General features: G+C 36.1%; 1 protein-coding gene across 1 annotated transcript in view; it reads left to right on the forward strand.

The window, feature by feature from the left end:
* Positions 1–19,706, forward strand: part of PKHD1L1 (PKHD1 like 1) — a 149,037-nt gene that overhangs the window by 83,985 nt on the left and 45,346 nt on the right. The window contains exons 50-57 of the mRNA XM_077772932.1: positions 2,907–3,058; positions 4,168–4,327; positions 5,423–5,594; positions 9,555–9,643; positions 9,991–10,139; positions 11,868–11,997; positions 13,802–13,920; positions 14,686–14,815. Coding sequence (XP_077629058.1) covers positions 2,907–3,058; positions 4,168–4,327; positions 5,423–5,594; positions 9,555–9,643; positions 9,991–10,139; positions 11,868–11,997; positions 13,802–13,920; positions 14,686–14,815 — 1,101 coding nt within the window. The remainder of the gene's footprint in view (positions 1–2,906; positions 3,059–4,167; positions 4,328–5,422; positions 5,595–9,554; positions 9,644–9,990; positions 10,140–11,867; positions 11,998–13,801; positions 13,921–14,685; positions 14,816–19,706) is intronic.

Here is a 19,706-nt window from a genome sequence, read left to right on the forward strand (position 1 = left end):
TTTTTTTTTTTTTTTAGTATTATTAGTGGTGGTGGTAGTGGTGATTTTAGAGAGAAGATTTTATTTGTGTTATTTATTTTATTTAAAGTTTATTTGAGAGAGAAAGAGAGTGGGGGGGGGGCAGAGAGAAGGAGAGAGAGGACCACACACAAGTAGGTTCCATGCTGTGAGTGTGGAGCCCAACGGAGGGCTCTCAAATCCACAAACAGTGAGATCATGACCTGAGCCTAAACCAAGGAGCAGGATGCTTGATTGACAGAGCCACCCAGGTGCCCTGTTTGTGTTTTTATTTTTTATTTAAGAAGTCTAATATTTTTGAACATATGAGATTATAGCTTTCTTGTGAAGTCTCTCGGTGCCTTTATGCCTGATCCTTTCGGGAATGAAGATTTTTATCTAATTACTAAACTGAACACTTTGGTGGCAAGATCTATTAATTTATCTTTCTGTCACCCACATAACTCAATACAAGATGTTGCAAATAGTAGAGACTCAGTAAGCACTGAATTACAATGGAATTAGTTGTAGTACTCAGATCAAATTACAAAGTAGAGAAAATGTCATGCCAGGCATTTTCCTTTCTAATGTGACATAGAAAATAAATCTATTTTCATAGTCAAGCAAATTTGACTATTTTTATTTCCATTAAATTCAAATAAAATGATTTAGTACTAAACATTAAAAGCAGAAAAAAGAGATCACTTGTTTTCATTTTATATATATACTAAATGAATCAAAAGTTCAAATATACTAGAACACTGGGAAATGAGAGTTGATATAACTTTACATATATCTTTAGATATCTTTATCAAAGTGTTTTTATCAAAGTGTCTCATACATGGTGATGTATCTTTATATATATGTATGAATATATATGTCTTTATGAATTTATATGTAAAGTTAGACCAGATGGCAAATTAATTTTTGACACTGTTAGTGATACTATAGACCAGATGGCAAATTAATTTGAGACACTCACTCTTAAGGATACTATCTTTTTGAAATATCAACTTCAGATTTCAGTCCAAGATGCTTAAAATCAGCATACTGAAAATGAATGCATCTGAAAAAAAATTAAGGAAACACAAATAGCTATTAAAAATGACTATGAGTTATATTTACAAAACAGAATTATGAAGGAAGTTCAGCCTAAAGTATAATTCCATGCATCAGAAAGCTTTGGTGGAGGTTGGTTCTGCCAAACATAGAGCCAATTCTAGAGGTTGTGGATGATTTTCATGAACTCTTATCTAAGTCAGCTTTGCTTCCTGACAGACTATCCCCTAATTTAATAGCTTAAATCTACAGTCATTTGTTTTCACTCTACTGTCTGAGGACTGGGGGTTGGGTGATCTTGGCTGTGCTTGGCCAAGACACTTTGCTTGAAGGTGAGGAGCCTGTGGGCTTTGCTCCTCCCCAGCAGCTGAATTCAGGCTGTTCCCTGTGTGCTTATTACAGAGTGCAGGCTGGAAGGAGAGCCAGCTCCCTGGGGCAGGCTCTCTGCATTTCAATGGCAGAGGCTCAAGATGGCAAGCCTCACTCAGCAAGCACTTTTCAAAGGGTTATGAGTGTCTGGTCACCTAACATCAACAGGCCTGGGGAGTCTACTCTGCACTCAAGGAAGAGAGAGGAATGAATACTTGGTGAATAATTCAAATCATCATAGTTCTTCTCATACATTGCAGGTCATTTGGAACTATACGTTTTTAGGGTCTCTGCTCATTGCCTTTTTAAATGCAATGCTAATTCACAAGCCTAAGAACTAATGAATTTGCTCCTTCTTAATATTGGAACGTTTTTGCCTTATTCTCCAAAGAAAAAGGATGAGATTTTATTTTATAGTCTTTCTTCTAGCTTCCTCTTCCTAAATTTGTAAGGGAAGAGTTTGCATATTTAACATAAAGTTCAGAGATGATAAGAGAGAGGGAAGGGATAGGAAAAAATAGAATATAAGCAATTAATCATAGATCTCTTCATTGTTTTGTAAGAAGTCTTTTCACATCTTCAGCTGAAGCTGTCGGGCACTCTCTCATGAACAAGCATTACTAAATTAAATACTTTTTCTCATAACAGGTAGTTTAGGTTCCAGGTTTGTCATTCACAAAATTCAGGGTATCAAGGCCAGTGTTGGTGGTAAGTCTAGTGGTAGCCTAGATCCTTAAGAGCTTGAAATCAAAACTTTTCATTAGTACTTGTTATGCAGATTTTTATTAAGTCAACAAATATGGGAAATCTAATAAAGAATTAGAACTTATATCCCTATAAATCAAGGATCTTGAAGAATTAAGTTCTTAAAAGAAAAGCAACACTATATATATATTTATGTATATATATATTTTTAAATTCTTATATATTTATTTATTTTGAGAGAGAGAGAAACACACACAGGGCAGGCACAGAGAGAGCAGGAGAGAATCCCAAGTAGGCTCCACACTGTCAGCACAGAGCCAGACACGGGACTCAGCCTCAGGAACCATGAGATCATGACCTGAACCAAAATCAAGAATCAGACACTTAATTGACTGAGCCACCTATGGTTCACAACAGAATTATATTTTAGACCAATAATACTTAAAAAACTGTGTTAATATATTTAAGCACTTTTGTCATAGTGGTCATAAGCATCATCATGTTTGAATTTTATCTTTCCCTAAGGAATAACGATGTCATCTCAATTCAGAATTCCAAGTGAGAAAGCATTTTGTATTTCAGCTAAGTGGAATATTAAACATTGGGGCCTTCAGTTAACAAAGACATTTAGAACATAAGTAATGAAATGCTATAAGGACTTCTTCAGAGACTTCCGTTGACGAGGCTAATATTTCACATTTGTACTTCTTGGTAAAAAGAAGAATTTTCTAGAGATAGAGATCACTATTATTTGGTTGTTTTATGTTCTGCTACAGGCACAAGCATTGTTCCCTTTCAGAAGAAACGACTGACTCATATGTCTGGATGGATGGCTCTGATTCCAAATGCAAAGCACATTAACTGGTATTTTAAAGATGTAGATCATATAACCAACATATCCTATACATCAACATTCTATGGATTTAAGGTAAACAAAGAGCTATAAAATTCCTCTTCTAATAATTATGATTGCATGTAACACGAATGAAGCATGGAAGGTGCTCGCCTCACGTGCTGACCTGAACACACTTTATGACCCACCCTACATAAGCAGCCAGCCTAAGAAAGAAACCTTGGTAGGAATCAGAAGGCAACAGTCTTTGCCATATTCCCATAGTACGGAGCTGATGTCCTTTTATTATTACCATAATAACTAGCATTTATTAAGTGCTTATGAACCAGGTACCAGTTAAGGGCTTTATAATTTGTATTATTTAAAAAAATTTTTAATGTTTGTTTATTTTTGAGAGAAGAGAGAGACAGGGCATGAGCAAGGGAGGGGCAGAGAGAGACACACACAGAATCTGAAGCAGGCTCCAGACTGAGCTGTTAGCACAGAGCTTGAACTCACAAACCATGAGATCATGACCTGAGCTGAAGTTGGACACGTAACCGACTGAGCCACCCAGGTGCCCCTATAATTTGTATTTAATGTATGAAACACAGGGCAAGTCCTTTATGCCTATCACCTAGATCTATCTGAATCTAACATTCTGTGAATATTTTCTTTTGAATTTTTTTAAAGAAATAAACTTTTTTAGATAAAGTAGAAGTTCCCTGTATGGCTTAGTCTAATCTCATTCCCCCATTTCCACCTCTAGTGGTGACCAGTATCCTGAATTGGGATTCATATTCTGCAACTTATACTACATATGTATAACCAAAACCAATACCTATCATTGTTTTAAATGTTTCAGACATTGTAGACATAAAATATTCTCTAAATATGTGTGTATGTGTATATATATATATATATACAGAAAGGGAGACAGAGAGAGAGAGAAAGGCTTTTGTTGCCTTAGAATATAGTTAGCATTATTTCCATAAACATGTATAATGTTACTAAACAAAATATGAATGCAAGATGACAAATTAAAACCAAAACTTAAGTCTTAATATAAGGGCTACATATATGTCATAATATATTACACAATATATACATACAATAGATACAATATATACAATATACAAAATCATGTATATTATGCAGGATATTAACGTATAAAAGATATCATATTTTGGGGAAAACTTTTATAGGAAGAAGACTATGTAATCATATCTCATAACTTCACTCAAAATCCTGATATGTTTAATGTTCTTGATATGAGGAATGGCTCATCAAATCCATTGAGTTGGAATACTAGCAAGAATGGAGACTGGCACCTTGAAGCAAACACAAGTACTCTTTATTACTTGGGTATGTGTTCATTGGGCAAGAGTGATTCTAATGCTTTGTTGAAAGGAAGAGAAAAATTGCTTAATGGGCAAATATGTCATACAGTGCCCTGTATATAGCAGGATTCAAGAAATGTTTGCTGAGTGAAAGGATTAGAGACTAAATTTATGTTGAAAAAGGCCTTGAGTTGAATTAAGAACTTGTATTTTATTTTTTTAAAGAAATTTTTAAAGATTTTATTTATTTATTTATTTTAGAGATATGAGCTCATTTTAGAAAATGAGCGAGTAGGGGAGAGGGGGAGAGAGGCAGAGGGCGCGCGCGCGCGCGCGAGAGAGAGAGAGAGAGAGAGAGAGAGAGAGAGAGAATCTCAAGTAGACTCCATGCTCAGCACAGAGTCTTACACAAGGCTCCATTCCATGACCCTGAGATCATGACCTGAGCTGAAATTAATAAGAGTTGTATGTTCAACTGACTGAGCCACCCAGGTGCCCCAGAACTTATGTTTTATGTTTGGAGATAATGCCAACACTGTTACACATGGACCTGACATTTATTTCACAAAATTAGAGGAAATGAGTACAAAGGAAGCTGTCAAATATATTGTTTCCATTTTTATTCTTTTATTATTTTGGGCAATTATAAATATTTAAGAATATATTTTGAGTTCCAAAACACTTGTCCTTGTCCAGATATTTTGACTGATTGCTTCTCAATAAGATGTGCGCATTTTGTCAGAATTTTTCCATATGTATTGCATACATTTGAGCTCTACCAAGGTACGATCTAGAGAATATTTTCAAATTGCCATGGCTTTGTCTACATTCAAGTTCTTTGATCATCATATGAATTTATTGTTTTTTAAAATTTCTTTTAAAAAGTGTTTATTTATTTTTGAGAAAGAGCGCAAGTGGGAGGAGGAGGAGAGAGACAGGGAGACAGAGGATATGAGGCAGGCTCTGTACTGACAGCAGAGAGCCTGATGCGGGGCTCAAACTCATGAACCTGAGATCAGGAACTGAGCTGAAACCAAACTAAGCTGAAATCCTTAACTACTAGAGCCACCCAGGTGCACCAATCATCATATTCATGTAAAATACTTTCCTTCACTTTCAGTGTCAGGAAGAAATGACCTTCAGCAGAGCCAGCCCATTTCTGGGACCCTGGATCCTGATGTGAAAGATGTTACTATTAATTTCCAAGCTTACTGCTGCATTCTCCAGGACTGCTTTCCTGTACAACCCCCATCAAGAAAACCAATTCTCAGGAAACGACCAGCCACATATAAGTATACAGGCCTTTTGTTTGTTAATATCTTTGATAGCACTTGACAGAATTCTTTTCACACCTCACTCTTGATTGAGATAATAGTGCCCTGGGCCTGCACATGCCTTGTGTGTCACCAAGCATGTCCACACTCATTACTTCACTTGGGCCTTATAACCACCCTGATGAGAAAATGGAAAAGTCTCACAAAAATTATGTGTGAATGTTACTGGTAATCTCAAACTTGCAGAATGTTAGATATGGATTGTTAGGCCAACTCCCTTACTCTATAGGTGAGAAAGCTGGTGCCAGTGACCTTTAGTGAATTATGCAAGGTCACAGAACTTTTGATGGCACTTCCAGAATAGCACCAGAAACTAATTCTCCTCATTCATCTAACATTTTCTTAGCAGGTGGTGTCTCATTGTCTAGAATAACTATCATGGTCAAATCTTGTAATACAACTTATTTAATTTTAGTTCAAATGTTTGATTCCCTCATATATGTTAATTCTTCCAGTTGAAAATAATTTTTCTATCTTTGAAACTTATATAGCCCTTTACCTTTATTTCTCATGTGAAACATCATCTCTACCTTGTATTGTAGTAATTACCATACATCATGGTACTAGTATGTGATGATTATACTAGTCTTTAAGTCCCTTAAAAGTATGATCCTGACTTGATGTATATTTGTGTCCTTTATGAACAAATAATAATCATAAAAATCATGTCAGTGATGATAAAAGCTAACATTTAGTTGACACTTAAGAGCTTACTCTTGTGCATCAAGTACAACTCAATATTTTTTTAGGTCAAATTCCATTTCAAAATATAGAGATACTACAGTAGCTATTATACAAAAGAATAACTGAATTTGTTTATATATTAATCCAATCATTAAAAAAAATATGTGCTGAGCACCTGCTATGCCCCAGGCACTGTGCAGAGCACTGGGGAGTCCATTGTAAATAACATAGATGTGGTCCCTGCTCTCGTTGCAGTCACATTCTATCCAAAGAGACAGATGCCAACAGAAGCAAGCAAAGAAATAAAAAAGTAAACAGAAAATAAAGCACATGAATGTGCGTTGTAATAAAGATTGTAAGGGCAATGGGTAAGGGCTGGGACAGAGAGCAACATGAGAGGGACCTCCTTTGGGCAAGGTGGTTAAAAAGGAGGGAACATTCCAGTTGAGAGCCAAAGGGTGGGAAGGGCAGGAGAGGAGTGTTCTAGGCCAAGAAAGCATTTTGGGCAGAGACCCTGAAGTGGGAAAGAGTGTGGCATAACTGGGAACAGAGAGAAAATCAGCGTGGCTGGACCCTGGTGAGCAGAGGAGAGTGGCCTGGAAATGATGTTGGAAACAGGTAGAAATCAGCCCATTCAGCTCAGGCAGCAGTTAGTATTAAGCAATAGAAGCTTTTAATTGATTTTCAGCTGAGAAGTAACACACTCCAAATTGCATTTTGGAAAGACCACTTTTGCTACTCTGTCAACATTACAGAGGGATAGTGGAGAAAGCAAAAAGGCTCATGAAAAGACTCTACAGAGCATTGTAAGAGACATGGGCCACCAAGGTTTTTGACCAAGAAGTCCATATGTAGTGTAAGGTAGATAAAATTATTGAAAATTTAATTAATATTTTTTATGACTCACCTAATAGATTGCTCTAGACCAGAATGTGATAGAGGGATATGTTCTTATGCTACGTGTATATGTCTTATCATAGGGGTTTTCCCCTGCATAGTATGAGTTTTGCCCTGTAGAAATAACTATAATTGGATTTGTTAATTAGTATTGTGCAAATAATACTATCAGTGAAAACAAACAGAATCTTAATCCAGAGTTGGTACTTCAGGATTAGGATGTAAAGCTCTAGCTATTCAACACGTATATGCTTAGTTTAAGAAGTATTAGGCTTTATTGGTTATTACAATGAGCAGTAAGAAGAAGAATGTATAAAATGCATGGTATAGTGCTGGTGGGGCTAATGAAAGGTTATTAATCTTGAGAAAAGCTAGATATAATCAATTATCGAATCTGTACAATGCTGGTCAGTTATTTAGTTAGAAAGATACAACCTTAAATAACCCTTTCCTAAAATTGCTTCATGAAAAATAAGGTATTTTTGGAAGTCTAAGTCAACTGCTAACCTCTCTTTCAAAACTATTAAGACAGGGGCGCCTGGATGGCTTAGCCGGTTAAGCGTCCGACTTTCGCTTAGGTCATGATCTCGCGGTTCGTGGGTTCGAGCCCCGCGTCGGGCTCTGTGCTGACTGCCAGCTCAGAGCCTGGAGCCTGTTTCAGCCTGTGACTCCCTCTCTCTCTGACCTTCCCCTGCTCATGCTGTCTCTCTCTCTCTCCTAGAAATAAATAAAAAATATTTAAAAAATAAAATAAAATAAATAAAACTATTAAGACAAATTTTTATAACCGAATTTTTGATTAACACATTTCTTTTTTTTTATTTTTTTATAGTTTATTTTTGAGACAGAAAATGAGCTGGGGAGGGGGCAGAGAGAGAGGGAGACAGAATCTGAAACAGGCTCCAGGGTCTGAGCTGACAGCACAGAACCTGACGTGGGGCTCGAACCCATGAACCCTGAGATCATGACCTGAGCCGAAGTCGGACACTTAACCGACTGAGCCACCCAGGTGCCCCTGATTAACACATTTCTTAATAATACAACTTAGTAATTCAAATGCATAATACAAGTACATTTTTACCCAAACTGTATATTTACCCTTTTGTAGAATTCCAGAATTAGAATCATACAATTTTTAAATTTTTTACTAGAGGTTAAGGAAGCAACCTCTGATTGTGAATGTTTTCCAGTGGCAAAATATCATCAAGTTTATAATAATATTCTTTGCAACAATTTGGACAGAGGTGGTTTCTAGAAAGTATAGTGATGAAAAGAGGAGACTGCTTCTCCCCCACAGCACTTTTTTGTCTATTTCAGTTTAACATAACACTTTCTCTGGTTACATACCTGCTAGCTCTGCCCCCAGCCCAGGGGCTTAACCCCATGGACTCATCCTTGCCAATTCACATTGCCAAGTCCATTGCTTCCTTCACAGACTCTAGCCAACCACATTTTCTTTCCCCTTTCCCCGTACAGTAGCACCATATGTAAGTGGCCTTAAATGGACAAAGGATGCATTTCTTTTCTTTTTAAAAAGAATATTTTATGTTATTTTTTGAGAGAAAGAGAAAGGGAGAGAGACCAAGCCAGAGACAGGAGAGAGAGAGAGAGAGAGAGAGAGAGAGAGAGAATCTCAAGTAGGCTTCATCCTCAATGCAGAGACTGATGTGGGGTTCAGCCTCATAACTGTGAGATAACCTGAGCTGAAATCAACAGTTGGGTGCTTAACCTATTAAGCTACTCAGGTGCCCCAGAATGTATTTCTTTTCACTTTCTACCATGTGAAAACTGAAAAAAAATTTTTTTTTAATGTTTATCTATTTTAGAGAGACACAGAGCACGAGCGAGTGAGGGGCAGAGAGAGAGGAAGACACAGATTCTGAAGCAGGCTCCAGGCTCTGGGCTGTCAGCACAGAGCCAGACATGAGGCTCGAACCCACGAACCAGGAATTAAGACCTGAGCCAAAGTTAGATGCTCAACCAACTGAGCCACCCAGGCGCCCCTCTAACATGTGAAATCTTATAAGGAAATTAAATAATTTACATCTTAGTCAAAATTAGGGTATCACAATGTGAGGATTTAGTGGGAGAAAAAGCAATTCAGATTGTAGATGAAAAGGCAGTTTTCTTCCATGCAGAAAAAACTGTATGTGTAGTCATATGTGTTGAGTGTTCTACCAATTGTGCATATCAGCTTGCCTACTTAGTGACAATATAAATTCTCTAATTTGCATTCTATCATCCCCTAAACATCTAGTAGAGTGGTACACTCTAAGGTGATGGTCATTAAGTATATAGGGATAATACTTAATGGAATTATTTCTCTTCTCTTTTCAGCTTATGGTCAAATGATTCTTTTTGGCAATCATCTCGAGAAAATAACTATACCATACCTCACCCAGGGGCAAATGTGGTTATTCCTGAAGGTAAGCACATAAACATATATAAATGAAATGCCTATGTTTATGTGCCATTAGAATAGATACGACAATAGTTATTAGCATTCTACCTTTAAGCAGCACACCGTGGGGAAAGAGCAAAGGTGAAGAGATGCGTTCTCTTATTATGTTCTGGGTACCAGACCTAGCCTTCTGGGTTTCATGTGGATTTAAGGATAATAGATTTCCTGGGAGAGAAAGAATAAGTCATCATGTGGCAAAAGGGTTGCAAACTTTGAAACCAGGGCTCACTGATAAGGTTGTCAATGTTTTTATCTATTAGCAATGGTCTATGGATTATGTTATATTTCTCATAATAAAGTATTGTTTTATAGGAACATGGATTGTAGCAGACACAGATATTCCACCAATAGAAAGTCTCATTATTTGGGGAGTTCTGGAACTGGAAGATAAACATGGTGTGGGAGCTGCAGAGTCTTCTTATAGAAAAGTTGTTCTGAATGCTACCTACATATTACTTCAGGTAAGAGGGAAGTTCTTACAATTTATACCTTTTTGAGCCAAATTCTAAGATGTTAGAGATTTACTGAAAAAACTGTATGGGTGTCTGGGTGGCTCAGTCAGTTAAGTGTCTGACTTCGGCTCAGGTCATGATCTTGTAGTTCATGAGTTTGAGCCCCGCGTCAGGCTCTGTGCTGACAACTCAGAGCCTGGAGCGTGCTTCGGATTCCATCTTCCTCACTCTCAGCCCCTCCCCTGCTCACACTCTGTCTCTCTCTCTGGCAAACAAATAAATAAACATTAAAAAAGTTATAAGAAAGCATGTTTAATTGATGTGAATAAAAAACATAACTATCTATAACCTGTGAGAAAACTCCAATATATTTCTGCTGTCCTTCAAACTGGTAGCTACACACTTCTTAGGGAGTAATTGTGCTACTTTTTACTGTGAGGTTTTAATCCTACATAGAATATTCGTATTGTTGTTAGGTAAAGAACCCCACAACTTGGTCCAACAACCAGAGAATCCCCAGGAGTTGTGGAAAAAATAAAAGATTTAAATCTTTTTTTTTTTAAGAAAACAAATAGTGTTTCTTAAAATGAATGGACATAGATGGAATTATGAAAACAGGAGACTACTAAAATATTTCAGTTGTTTGGAACAATCACCTCATCCTCTCATAAAGCTCAGACGGTCTTGAACATGTAACAGTATAATTAGTTGAATTGTTCTATCAGTTTTTATTATTGTTAATTAAAAAGAATGGCCTACCCAAAAAGCTCTTAAGTGTCCTAAGAAAGTAAAAGTGAGCAGTAGCTTTTCTTTGCTAAAACAAGACCTTTACTGCTTGAAAGATATGCAGTATTTTAGTATTTAGATGCATGAGCTTTGAGGTAAAGTAAAGCTACGACTGAGTCCTTACCTCAGTTGGGAACCTGTGTAAGTTATTTGACCACTTTTAGCAACAGTTTTCTCCCCTATCAAGTGAGAATAATAACAGTAATCCATGAGTTTAGTGTAAAGTGCAAATGATACAATGTATGTAAAGCCTTACACATCATGCCTGACATAGAATCAGCAAGCATTTAGTAATAGCTATTATTATTATTAACAATGAGGGCTCCTTAAGAAACAAAATAGATGAACATAGGGGAAAGGGGGGGAAAAGAGAGGGAAGCAAACCATAAGAGAATAAACCTGGGGTTGATGGAGGGAAGTGGGTGGGGGATGGACTAAATGGGTGATGGGCATTAACGAGGGCACTTGTTGTGGGTATTGTATGTAAGTGATGAACCGCTAAATTCTACTACTGAAACCAGTATTACACTATATGTTAACTTACTAAAATTTAAATATAAATTTGAAAAAACATAACAAAACAATGAGGCCTTCCACTGGGCATAGCTTGGAATTAAGTGCGAGGAGTGTATTTCATATATGTCATATTGTGCTAAAATAAAATATGATTTGTCCAGTAGCACTAGTTTAGGTCTAAGCAGGTCTCAGCTTTAGGACGGTACTGACAATAATTAGCTAATAAGTCCAACCTTGAAAAATCATTTAAGCAGCCTATCCCAAAGTGACAAGGTTAAATCAGGGTCTCTTCCAGATACAGTACTATTCTTGGTATAACAAATTTCACTCATTTTTACTAGAGGAGGCTGCCAGTATTGTTCTAATTCCATTTTTATGGGTGAAACTTTTTTCTGCTCAACTTTTAAGTATTAACAATTTTCTGTTTCACTGCAGGGAGGTAGATTGATTGGTGGCTGGGAAGATAACCCTTTTAAAGGAGAATTACAGATTGTTCTTAGAGGAAATCATTCTACTCCAGAGTGGGCACTTCCAGAAGGACCAAATCAAGGATCAAAGGTCTTAGGTATGTATTTCCAGATACCAAAAATATCACGTCAATTTTGAGAATCTATGTTACTTTTTAAATTTTTTTAATGTTTATTTATTCTTGAGAGAGAGCGAGAGACAGAGTGTGAGTGTGGAGGGTCAGAGAGACCGAGACACAGAATCCAAAACAGACTCCAGGCTCTGAGCTGTCAGCACAGAGCCTGACGCGGGGTTCTAATCCACAAACCGTGAGATCATGACCTGAGCCGAAGTCGAAGTCGAACACTCAGCTGACTGAGCCACCCAGGTGCCCTGAGAATCCATTTTAAGACATACAGCCCTAAAATACTTATCAGTTCATGATACTATGGTATCAGAAGCTCTTATAGACTTTTATTTATAGTAAAGGGTTATAAAAATAAATTTAAAAATTTTAAATAAATCATGTCACACATTTTAAGGTATAGATGTGTATATTTGAAACCAAAATATAATTCATTGCAAAACTAACATTAATCTCTCCATATGTGTATTTGTTCTCCAATCTGCTTTTCTTCATAACTTTCTCTTTTTATAAATAATCATACTTTCTCATATTTGGTGCTTTTCCCTTAAAAGTTAACTTTTCTTGGGGCGCCTGGGTGGCTCAGTTGGTTAAGCATTCGACTCTCGGTTTCGGCTCAGGTCATGATCTCACAGTCCTGGGATCAAGCCCCACATTGGGCTCTGCACTGACAGTGTAGAGCCCGCTTGGGATTCTTTCTCTGCCTCTCCCTCTCTCTCTCTCTCTCTCTCTTTCTCTCTCAAAAATAAATAAATAAGCTTTAAAAAAAAGTTAACTTTTCTTATAATACTTATAGTATTAATAACCTGTGGATCAATCGACTCTGCCATCAGTTATCCAATCACAACTGTTGCGGAACTTCATACTTTTCAATTGGATATATATGGTTATACATATTCCTATCTGATCCTGGAAAGTAAAGGAACTGAGAGGGTTTATTTGGCCATAATTAATAACCAATTTTATTAACATCTGCTGCATACCTATTGGAAAGATACATACAAGCATGTGCAGCAGTCACTTTGCCATGTAATTTCTAAAACAGTGACAGTCAGTAAATAGGGGCATAAAAAGTGGCTTCGGACCAAAGGAATCAACTCTCCACTGGTAAGTGTTCCAAGTCAGACAAATTCCATCTTAAAAACAAAAAAAAAAAGTAACATTTCAAACAACATAAATAATATCAATAAAAAATATTAAGAAAAAAGATGCATCTTTCCAATTCTATCCCATCATGAGGAAACTGGTACCTGTATTACCAGTTTTTACATGTCTTCTCATGTTCTTCATATATGTGTATATTTATATTGCATATATTGATTTGTGGTTATAGTATTGTCTTTTACAAAAACATTGGCAAACTAAATATATTCCTATGCAGTTTTCTTTCTCAGTTAACATATTATGGATATCTTTCTAGGTCAATATTTACAGATAATATTCTTCCCATATAACCCTACTGTATTATTATAATTTATTCCATCATTGTCTTATTGATATACATTTAAATTTATTCCAGTTTTCCAATATTTTCAAATATTATCATGATAGGCATCCCATTCATGTATCCTTGTGCACTGGCTGTAATTTCTATGGACCAGATTCCTAGAAGTGAGTCAAAGAACCAAAACCATCTTGTATAACCCTGAGCAGATAATCCAAGTTCATTCCATTCATTCTTAAATGTCCAATCACTTATTAAAATGAACAGTTTCATTTTATATTAGCACCTAACTCAGTACGATGTGGTGAATAAATAGAAGCTTTCCTCCTTCAGGGGTGTTTGGTGAACTGGATCTTCATGGAATTCCACGTTCAATATATAAAACTAAGCTCTCAGAAACTGCAGAGGCAGGTTCCAAAGTCCTATCTCTAATGGATGCCGTGGATTGGCAGGTACAGGAAATATAATGTGGTTGGCACTGAATACAAACAGTGGGTCAACTTAAAAAGGTTTCTCTTTTATTCGCATGGAGATTTATTTTCTCATAGGATTAATCAGATAAGAAACGTATATTTTGCCATAACTTGCACTCAGAAGGTGACCTAATAGGAGGCATTTAAAAATTGGGATTTTAAAGATCCTTCAGAATACATAAAGAACATTATTTATCTTTAGTTATGAAAGAGAAATATGTAAGTTTTTGAATGAAAAAAAGTTTTTTTATGTGTGTCTTTCTCATATTTCAGGAATATATAATGGTTAATTATGTAGGTGATTAATTAATTATGTAAAAAAATAGTAATAGTTAATTATGTAAAAAATAGTAATAGTTAATTATGTAAAAAATAGTAATAGTTAATTATGTACAAAAACTGGGGGAATTTAAGTCTTAAGAATATTGTACTGACCAGTTTTGAATAAAAAATATGAATATATTTGCTTTGATCTATTTAATTTCTTATAAGTGTATTTCCTATGATTTTATTTAGTGACTGAATTAAATTTGAGGAAATGTTGAGATAAATCATAATTTAGAATTCTTAATATCAAACACAAGCATATTTATTTTTAGAGGCCTCAGTGTAGAGTTTGTTCTTTCTGATAATACCATGTTGCTAATCAGGTATAAATTAGCTTAGAATTTTTAAAGTTATAATTAAGAAATATAAACCTATTTTTAAAAATGTTCTTGAATTTTACACTTGAATTTTTCTAAGGAGGGAGAAGAGATTGTGATAACAACTACAAGCTATGATTTCCACCAGACAGAAACTAGAAGTATCGTTAAAGTCCTGCATGACCAGAAAGTTCTCATTCTCAATGATACCCTTGCCTACACTCACCTTGGTAAGTAGTTGTTCTCTAACTAAATAGATAGGTAATTAAAATGCCTTGAAACGTTCCCATTTTTAGTGACCTCCTTTGTAATTACAACTATTTATTTAAAAAATCTAACATTTTTGAGGAACATTTCACTCTGATTGGTATAGTACCCAAGGGGCACTACTGTATCAGCTACCAGTAGTCCCTGCTGTTTGCATTCATTCATTCAGCAGATATTCAGCAAAGACTAGTGTGTAACATCTCATGGGGTAAAATTAGCACTTTCTGTTTTAAGCAAGCTTCTAGGTGATTCTCATCCACACTGAATTTTGAGAATCCTTGATTCAAGAGCATCTTTGTCCTAATTTGTTTTGTTAACACATTTCTCAGCTGTAACTGCATTTAGAAAAGCTACAACAAAATGGTTGAACCATAATTCTCAAGGATAGAAGGAATTCATCATAATCATCTACATCTACTACATCGCCATTTTAGATGCTCCTCTCTGGGACAAAGGAGCTGCCTAGCACCATTTCCCACCCCCCACCCCTCAGCATAAACACAGAACAGTCAGTAAATAGTATAGCACCAACACTGGCTGCCTAGCCTGCTTACATCAGCTCCCGCACTGTGGTACTCTGCCAATATGGCCCTTTTCAGTCAAGTATTCCCCAATCCCAGAATGGTGGACCCCTTCCTTAAAAGGCCAGCAAAAACTCCTGCAGTTTTTTTGTTTTCTGACAGAGACCCCTGTCTGACCAGAGACTCCTGCAGGGCTTCAGTTCTAGTGGAAGTAGCATCAGGTCTCATTCAACAAGCAGACCAGACAAACCTAGTTAAAATTTGGCGCACTATGGCCAACGACCAAACACTTCCCACTGCAGGCAAGGAGAGCCTCTGCAGACAACTAGCCTGAAGGATAGAGCAGCCAAAACACTATAGCAGAGTGCATGCAGCAAATGCTAGAGACATTCCCTGAAGCTCCAGGCCAGGGACACTATATGACCCCTTCTTCATAAAACCATTACTTTAAGGAGCAGGACACAACAGACTTTTCTAACACAAAGAAGAAGACAGAAACTTAGACAAAATGCCAAGATAGAGGAATTCATCCCACATGAAAGAACAAGATAAGGTCACAGCCAGAGATCTAAGTGAAACAGATATAAGTAACATGCCTGATGGAGAATTTAAAGCAACAATCATAAGGATACTCACTGGGATTAAGAAAAGAATGGAAGACTTCAGGAAGGCCCTTACCACAGATATAAAATAGTTAAAAAAATAGAAATGAAAAATTCAATAACTGAATTTAAAACAGATGATGCAATGAACACAGAATGGAAGGAGAAGAGGAATGAATAAGTGATATAGAAGCTAGAATAATGGAAAACAATAAAGCTGAACAAAAGAGAAAGAATTATGGATCACAAGAGTAGATTTAGGGAACTCAGTGACTCCATCAAATGTAATAACATTTGTATTATAGGAGTTCAAGATAAAGGAGAGAGAGACAAGGGGAAAGAAAACTTATTTGGGAAAATAATAGAAGAAAATTTCCCTAATCTGGAGAGGGAAACAGATATCCAGAATCAGGAGGCACAGAGAATTCCCATTGAAATCAACAAAGCAGGCCAAATCCAAATTCTAATTACATTTGCAAAATATAGTGATAAAGAAAAAAATTCTAAGAGCAGTGAGACAAAGTAGTTTCTAACTTACAAGGGAGGATTCATAAGGCTAGCTGCAGATCTCTCAACAAAAACCTGGCAGGCTAGAAGAGAGTGGCATAATATATTCAACATACTGAATGGGAAAAATCTGCAGCCAAGAATTCTCTATGACAGCAAGGCTGCCATTCAGAATAGAAAAAAGGCAAAAAGAGTTTCTCAGACAAACAAAATCTAAAGAACTTCATGAGCATTAAACTAGCCCTGCAAGAAATAGTAAAAGGGACTCTTTGTAGAAGGAAAGACCAAAAGTGACAAAGACGAGAAAGGAACAGAGAAAATCTCCAGAAACAAAACAGAACAAGTAATAAAATGACACTAAATATATATCTATCAATAACTACTATGAAAGTAAATGGATTAAACAGTCAAATCAAAAGACATAGGGTGTCAGAATGGATTTAAAAAAAAAAAACAAGACCTATTATATGCTGCCTACAAGAGTCTCATTTTAGACCTAAAGACACCTGTAGATTGAAAGTGAGGGGACGGAGAAACATTTATCACACAAATGGACATCAAAAGAAAGCCATAGTAATATTTATATCAGACAAACTAGATTTTAAAATGAAGACTGGAACAAGAGATAAAGAATGGCACTATATCATAATTAAGGGAAAAATCCAACCAGAAGATCTAACAATTATAAATACTTATGCCCCCAACATGAAAAACCCAAATATATAAAACAATAACCAACATAAGGAACTAATTGATAATAATACAATAAAAGTAGGGGATTTTAACACCCAACTTACAGCAATGAACAGATCATCTAAGCAGAAAATCAACAAGGAAACAATCACTTTGAATGACACACTGGACCAAATGGACTTAACAGATATATTCAGATCATTTCATCCTAAAATAACAGAATATACATTCTTTTCAAGTGCACATGGGACTCCAGAATAGATCATATATTGGGTCACCAGTCAGGCCTCAACAAGTACAAAAAGATTGAAATCATATCATGCATATTTTCAGATTACAATGCTATGAAACTTAAAGTCAACCATAAGAAAAACTTTGGAAAGACCAAAAATACATGAGGGTTAAAGAACACCCTAGTAAAAATGAATTCAGTATGGTATTAAAAAAGATATTAACAAATACATGGAAACAAATGAAAATGAAAACACAATGGTCCAAAATCTTTGGGATGCAACAAAAGCACTCATTAGACGGAAGTATATAGCAATACAGGCCTACTTTAAGAAGCAAGAAAAATCTCAAACAACCTAACCTCACACTTAAAGGAGTTAGAAAAAGAACAAGTGAAGCCTAAAGCCAGCAGAAGAAGGAAAATAATAAAGATGAGACTAGATATAAATGATACAAAAACTAAAAAATAGACCATATCTATGAAACCAGGAGCTGGTTCTTTGAAAAAGTTGATCAAATTGATAACTGTCTAAACAGACTTATCAAAAGGAAAAGAGAAAGGACCCAAATAAATAAAATCACAAATGAGAGAGGAGAAATAACAACTAAACTATAGAAATATAAACAGTTATAATAGAATATTATGAAAAATTATATGCCAACAAATAGTACAACCTAGAAGAAATGGATAAATTATTAGAAACATATATACTACCAAAACTGAAACAGGATAAATAGAAAAGTTGAACAAACTGATAACTAGCAAAGAAATTGAATCAGTAATCAAAAATCTCCCAACAAATGAAAGTCCCGAGCCAGATGGCTTCACAGGTTAACTCTGCCAAACATTTAACGAGTTAATAACTATTCGTCTCAAAGTATTCCAAAAAAATAGAAATAGAAGGAAAACTTTGAAACTCATTCTACAAGGCCAGTTTTACCCTGATACCAAAACCAAAAAGACTCCGCTAAAAAAGAGAACTACAGGCTAATACTCCTAATGAACATAGATGCAAAAATCAACATACAGAAATCTTTTGCATTTCTATACCCCAAAAATGAAGCAGCAGAAAGAGAAATCAAGGAATCAATTCCATTTACAATGTACCAAAAATCAAAAGATACTTAGGAATAAACATAACCAAAGAGGTAAAAGATCTGTACTCTGAAACGCATAGAACACTGGTGAAAGATATTGAAGAAGACACAAAGAAATGGAAAAACATTCCATGCTCATGGATTAGAAGAGAAAATATTGTTAAAATGTCTACATTACCCAAAGCAATCTATACTTTTAATCCAATCCCTATCAAAATGCAACCAGCATTTATTATTATTTTTTTAATAATTTATTGTCAAGTTGGTTTCCATATAACACCCAGTGCTCATCCCCACAAGTGCCCTCCTCCATGCCTATCACCACCATTGCCCTCCCCGCCCCATCTGCCCTTAGTTTGTTCTCGGCATCCAAGAGTCTTTCATGGTTTGCCTCCCTCCCTCTCCCCCACTATTTTCCCCCTTCTTCTCACCCATNGTCTTCACTGGATTGTTTGTTTTTGGGGTGTGGAGTTTGGTGAGATCCTTACAGATTTTGGATACCACCCCTTTATCTGATATGTCATTTGCAACTATCTTTTCCCATTCCGTCGGTTGCCTATTAGTTTTATGGATTGTTTCCTTTGCCGTGCAGAAGCTTTTAATCTTGATGGGGTCCCAAGAGTTCATTTTTGCTCTTGATTCCCTTGCCTTTGGGGATGTGTCAAGTAAGAAATTGCTGCGGTTGAGGTCAAGGAGGTTGTTTCCTGCTTTCTCCTCTAGGGTTTTGATGGTTTCCTGTCTCACATTCAGGTCCTTTATCCATTTTGAGTTTATTTTTGTGCATGGTGTGAGAAAATGATCTAGTTTCATTCTTCTGCATGTTGCTGTCCAGTTCTCCCAACACCATCTGTTAAAGAGGCTGTCTTTTTTCCATTGGATATTCTTTCCTGCTTTGTCAAAGATCAGTTGGCTGTATACTTTTGGGTCCACTTCTGAGTTCTCAATTCTGTTCCATTGGTCTATGTGTCTGTTTTTGTGCCAATACCATACTGTCTTGATGATGACAGCTTTGTAGTAGAGGCTAAAGTCTGGGATGGTGACGCCTCCCATTTTGGTTTCCTTGTTCATAATTACTTTGGCTATTCAGGGTCTTTTGTGGTTCCATACAATTTTAGGATAGTTTGTTCTAGTTTTGAAAAGAATGCTGGTGCAATTTTGATTGGGATTGCATTGAATGTGTAGATTGCTTTGGGTAGTAATGA

This window comes from Crocuta crocuta, unplaced genomic scaffold (assembly GCF_008692635.1).
Source record: "Crocuta crocuta isolate KB4526 unplaced genomic scaffold, BGI_CrCroc_1.0 scaffold479, whole genome shotgun sequence".
In the NCBI taxonomy this organism is placed as follows: Eukaryota; Metazoa; Chordata; class Mammalia; order Carnivora; family Hyaenidae; genus Crocuta; species Crocuta crocuta.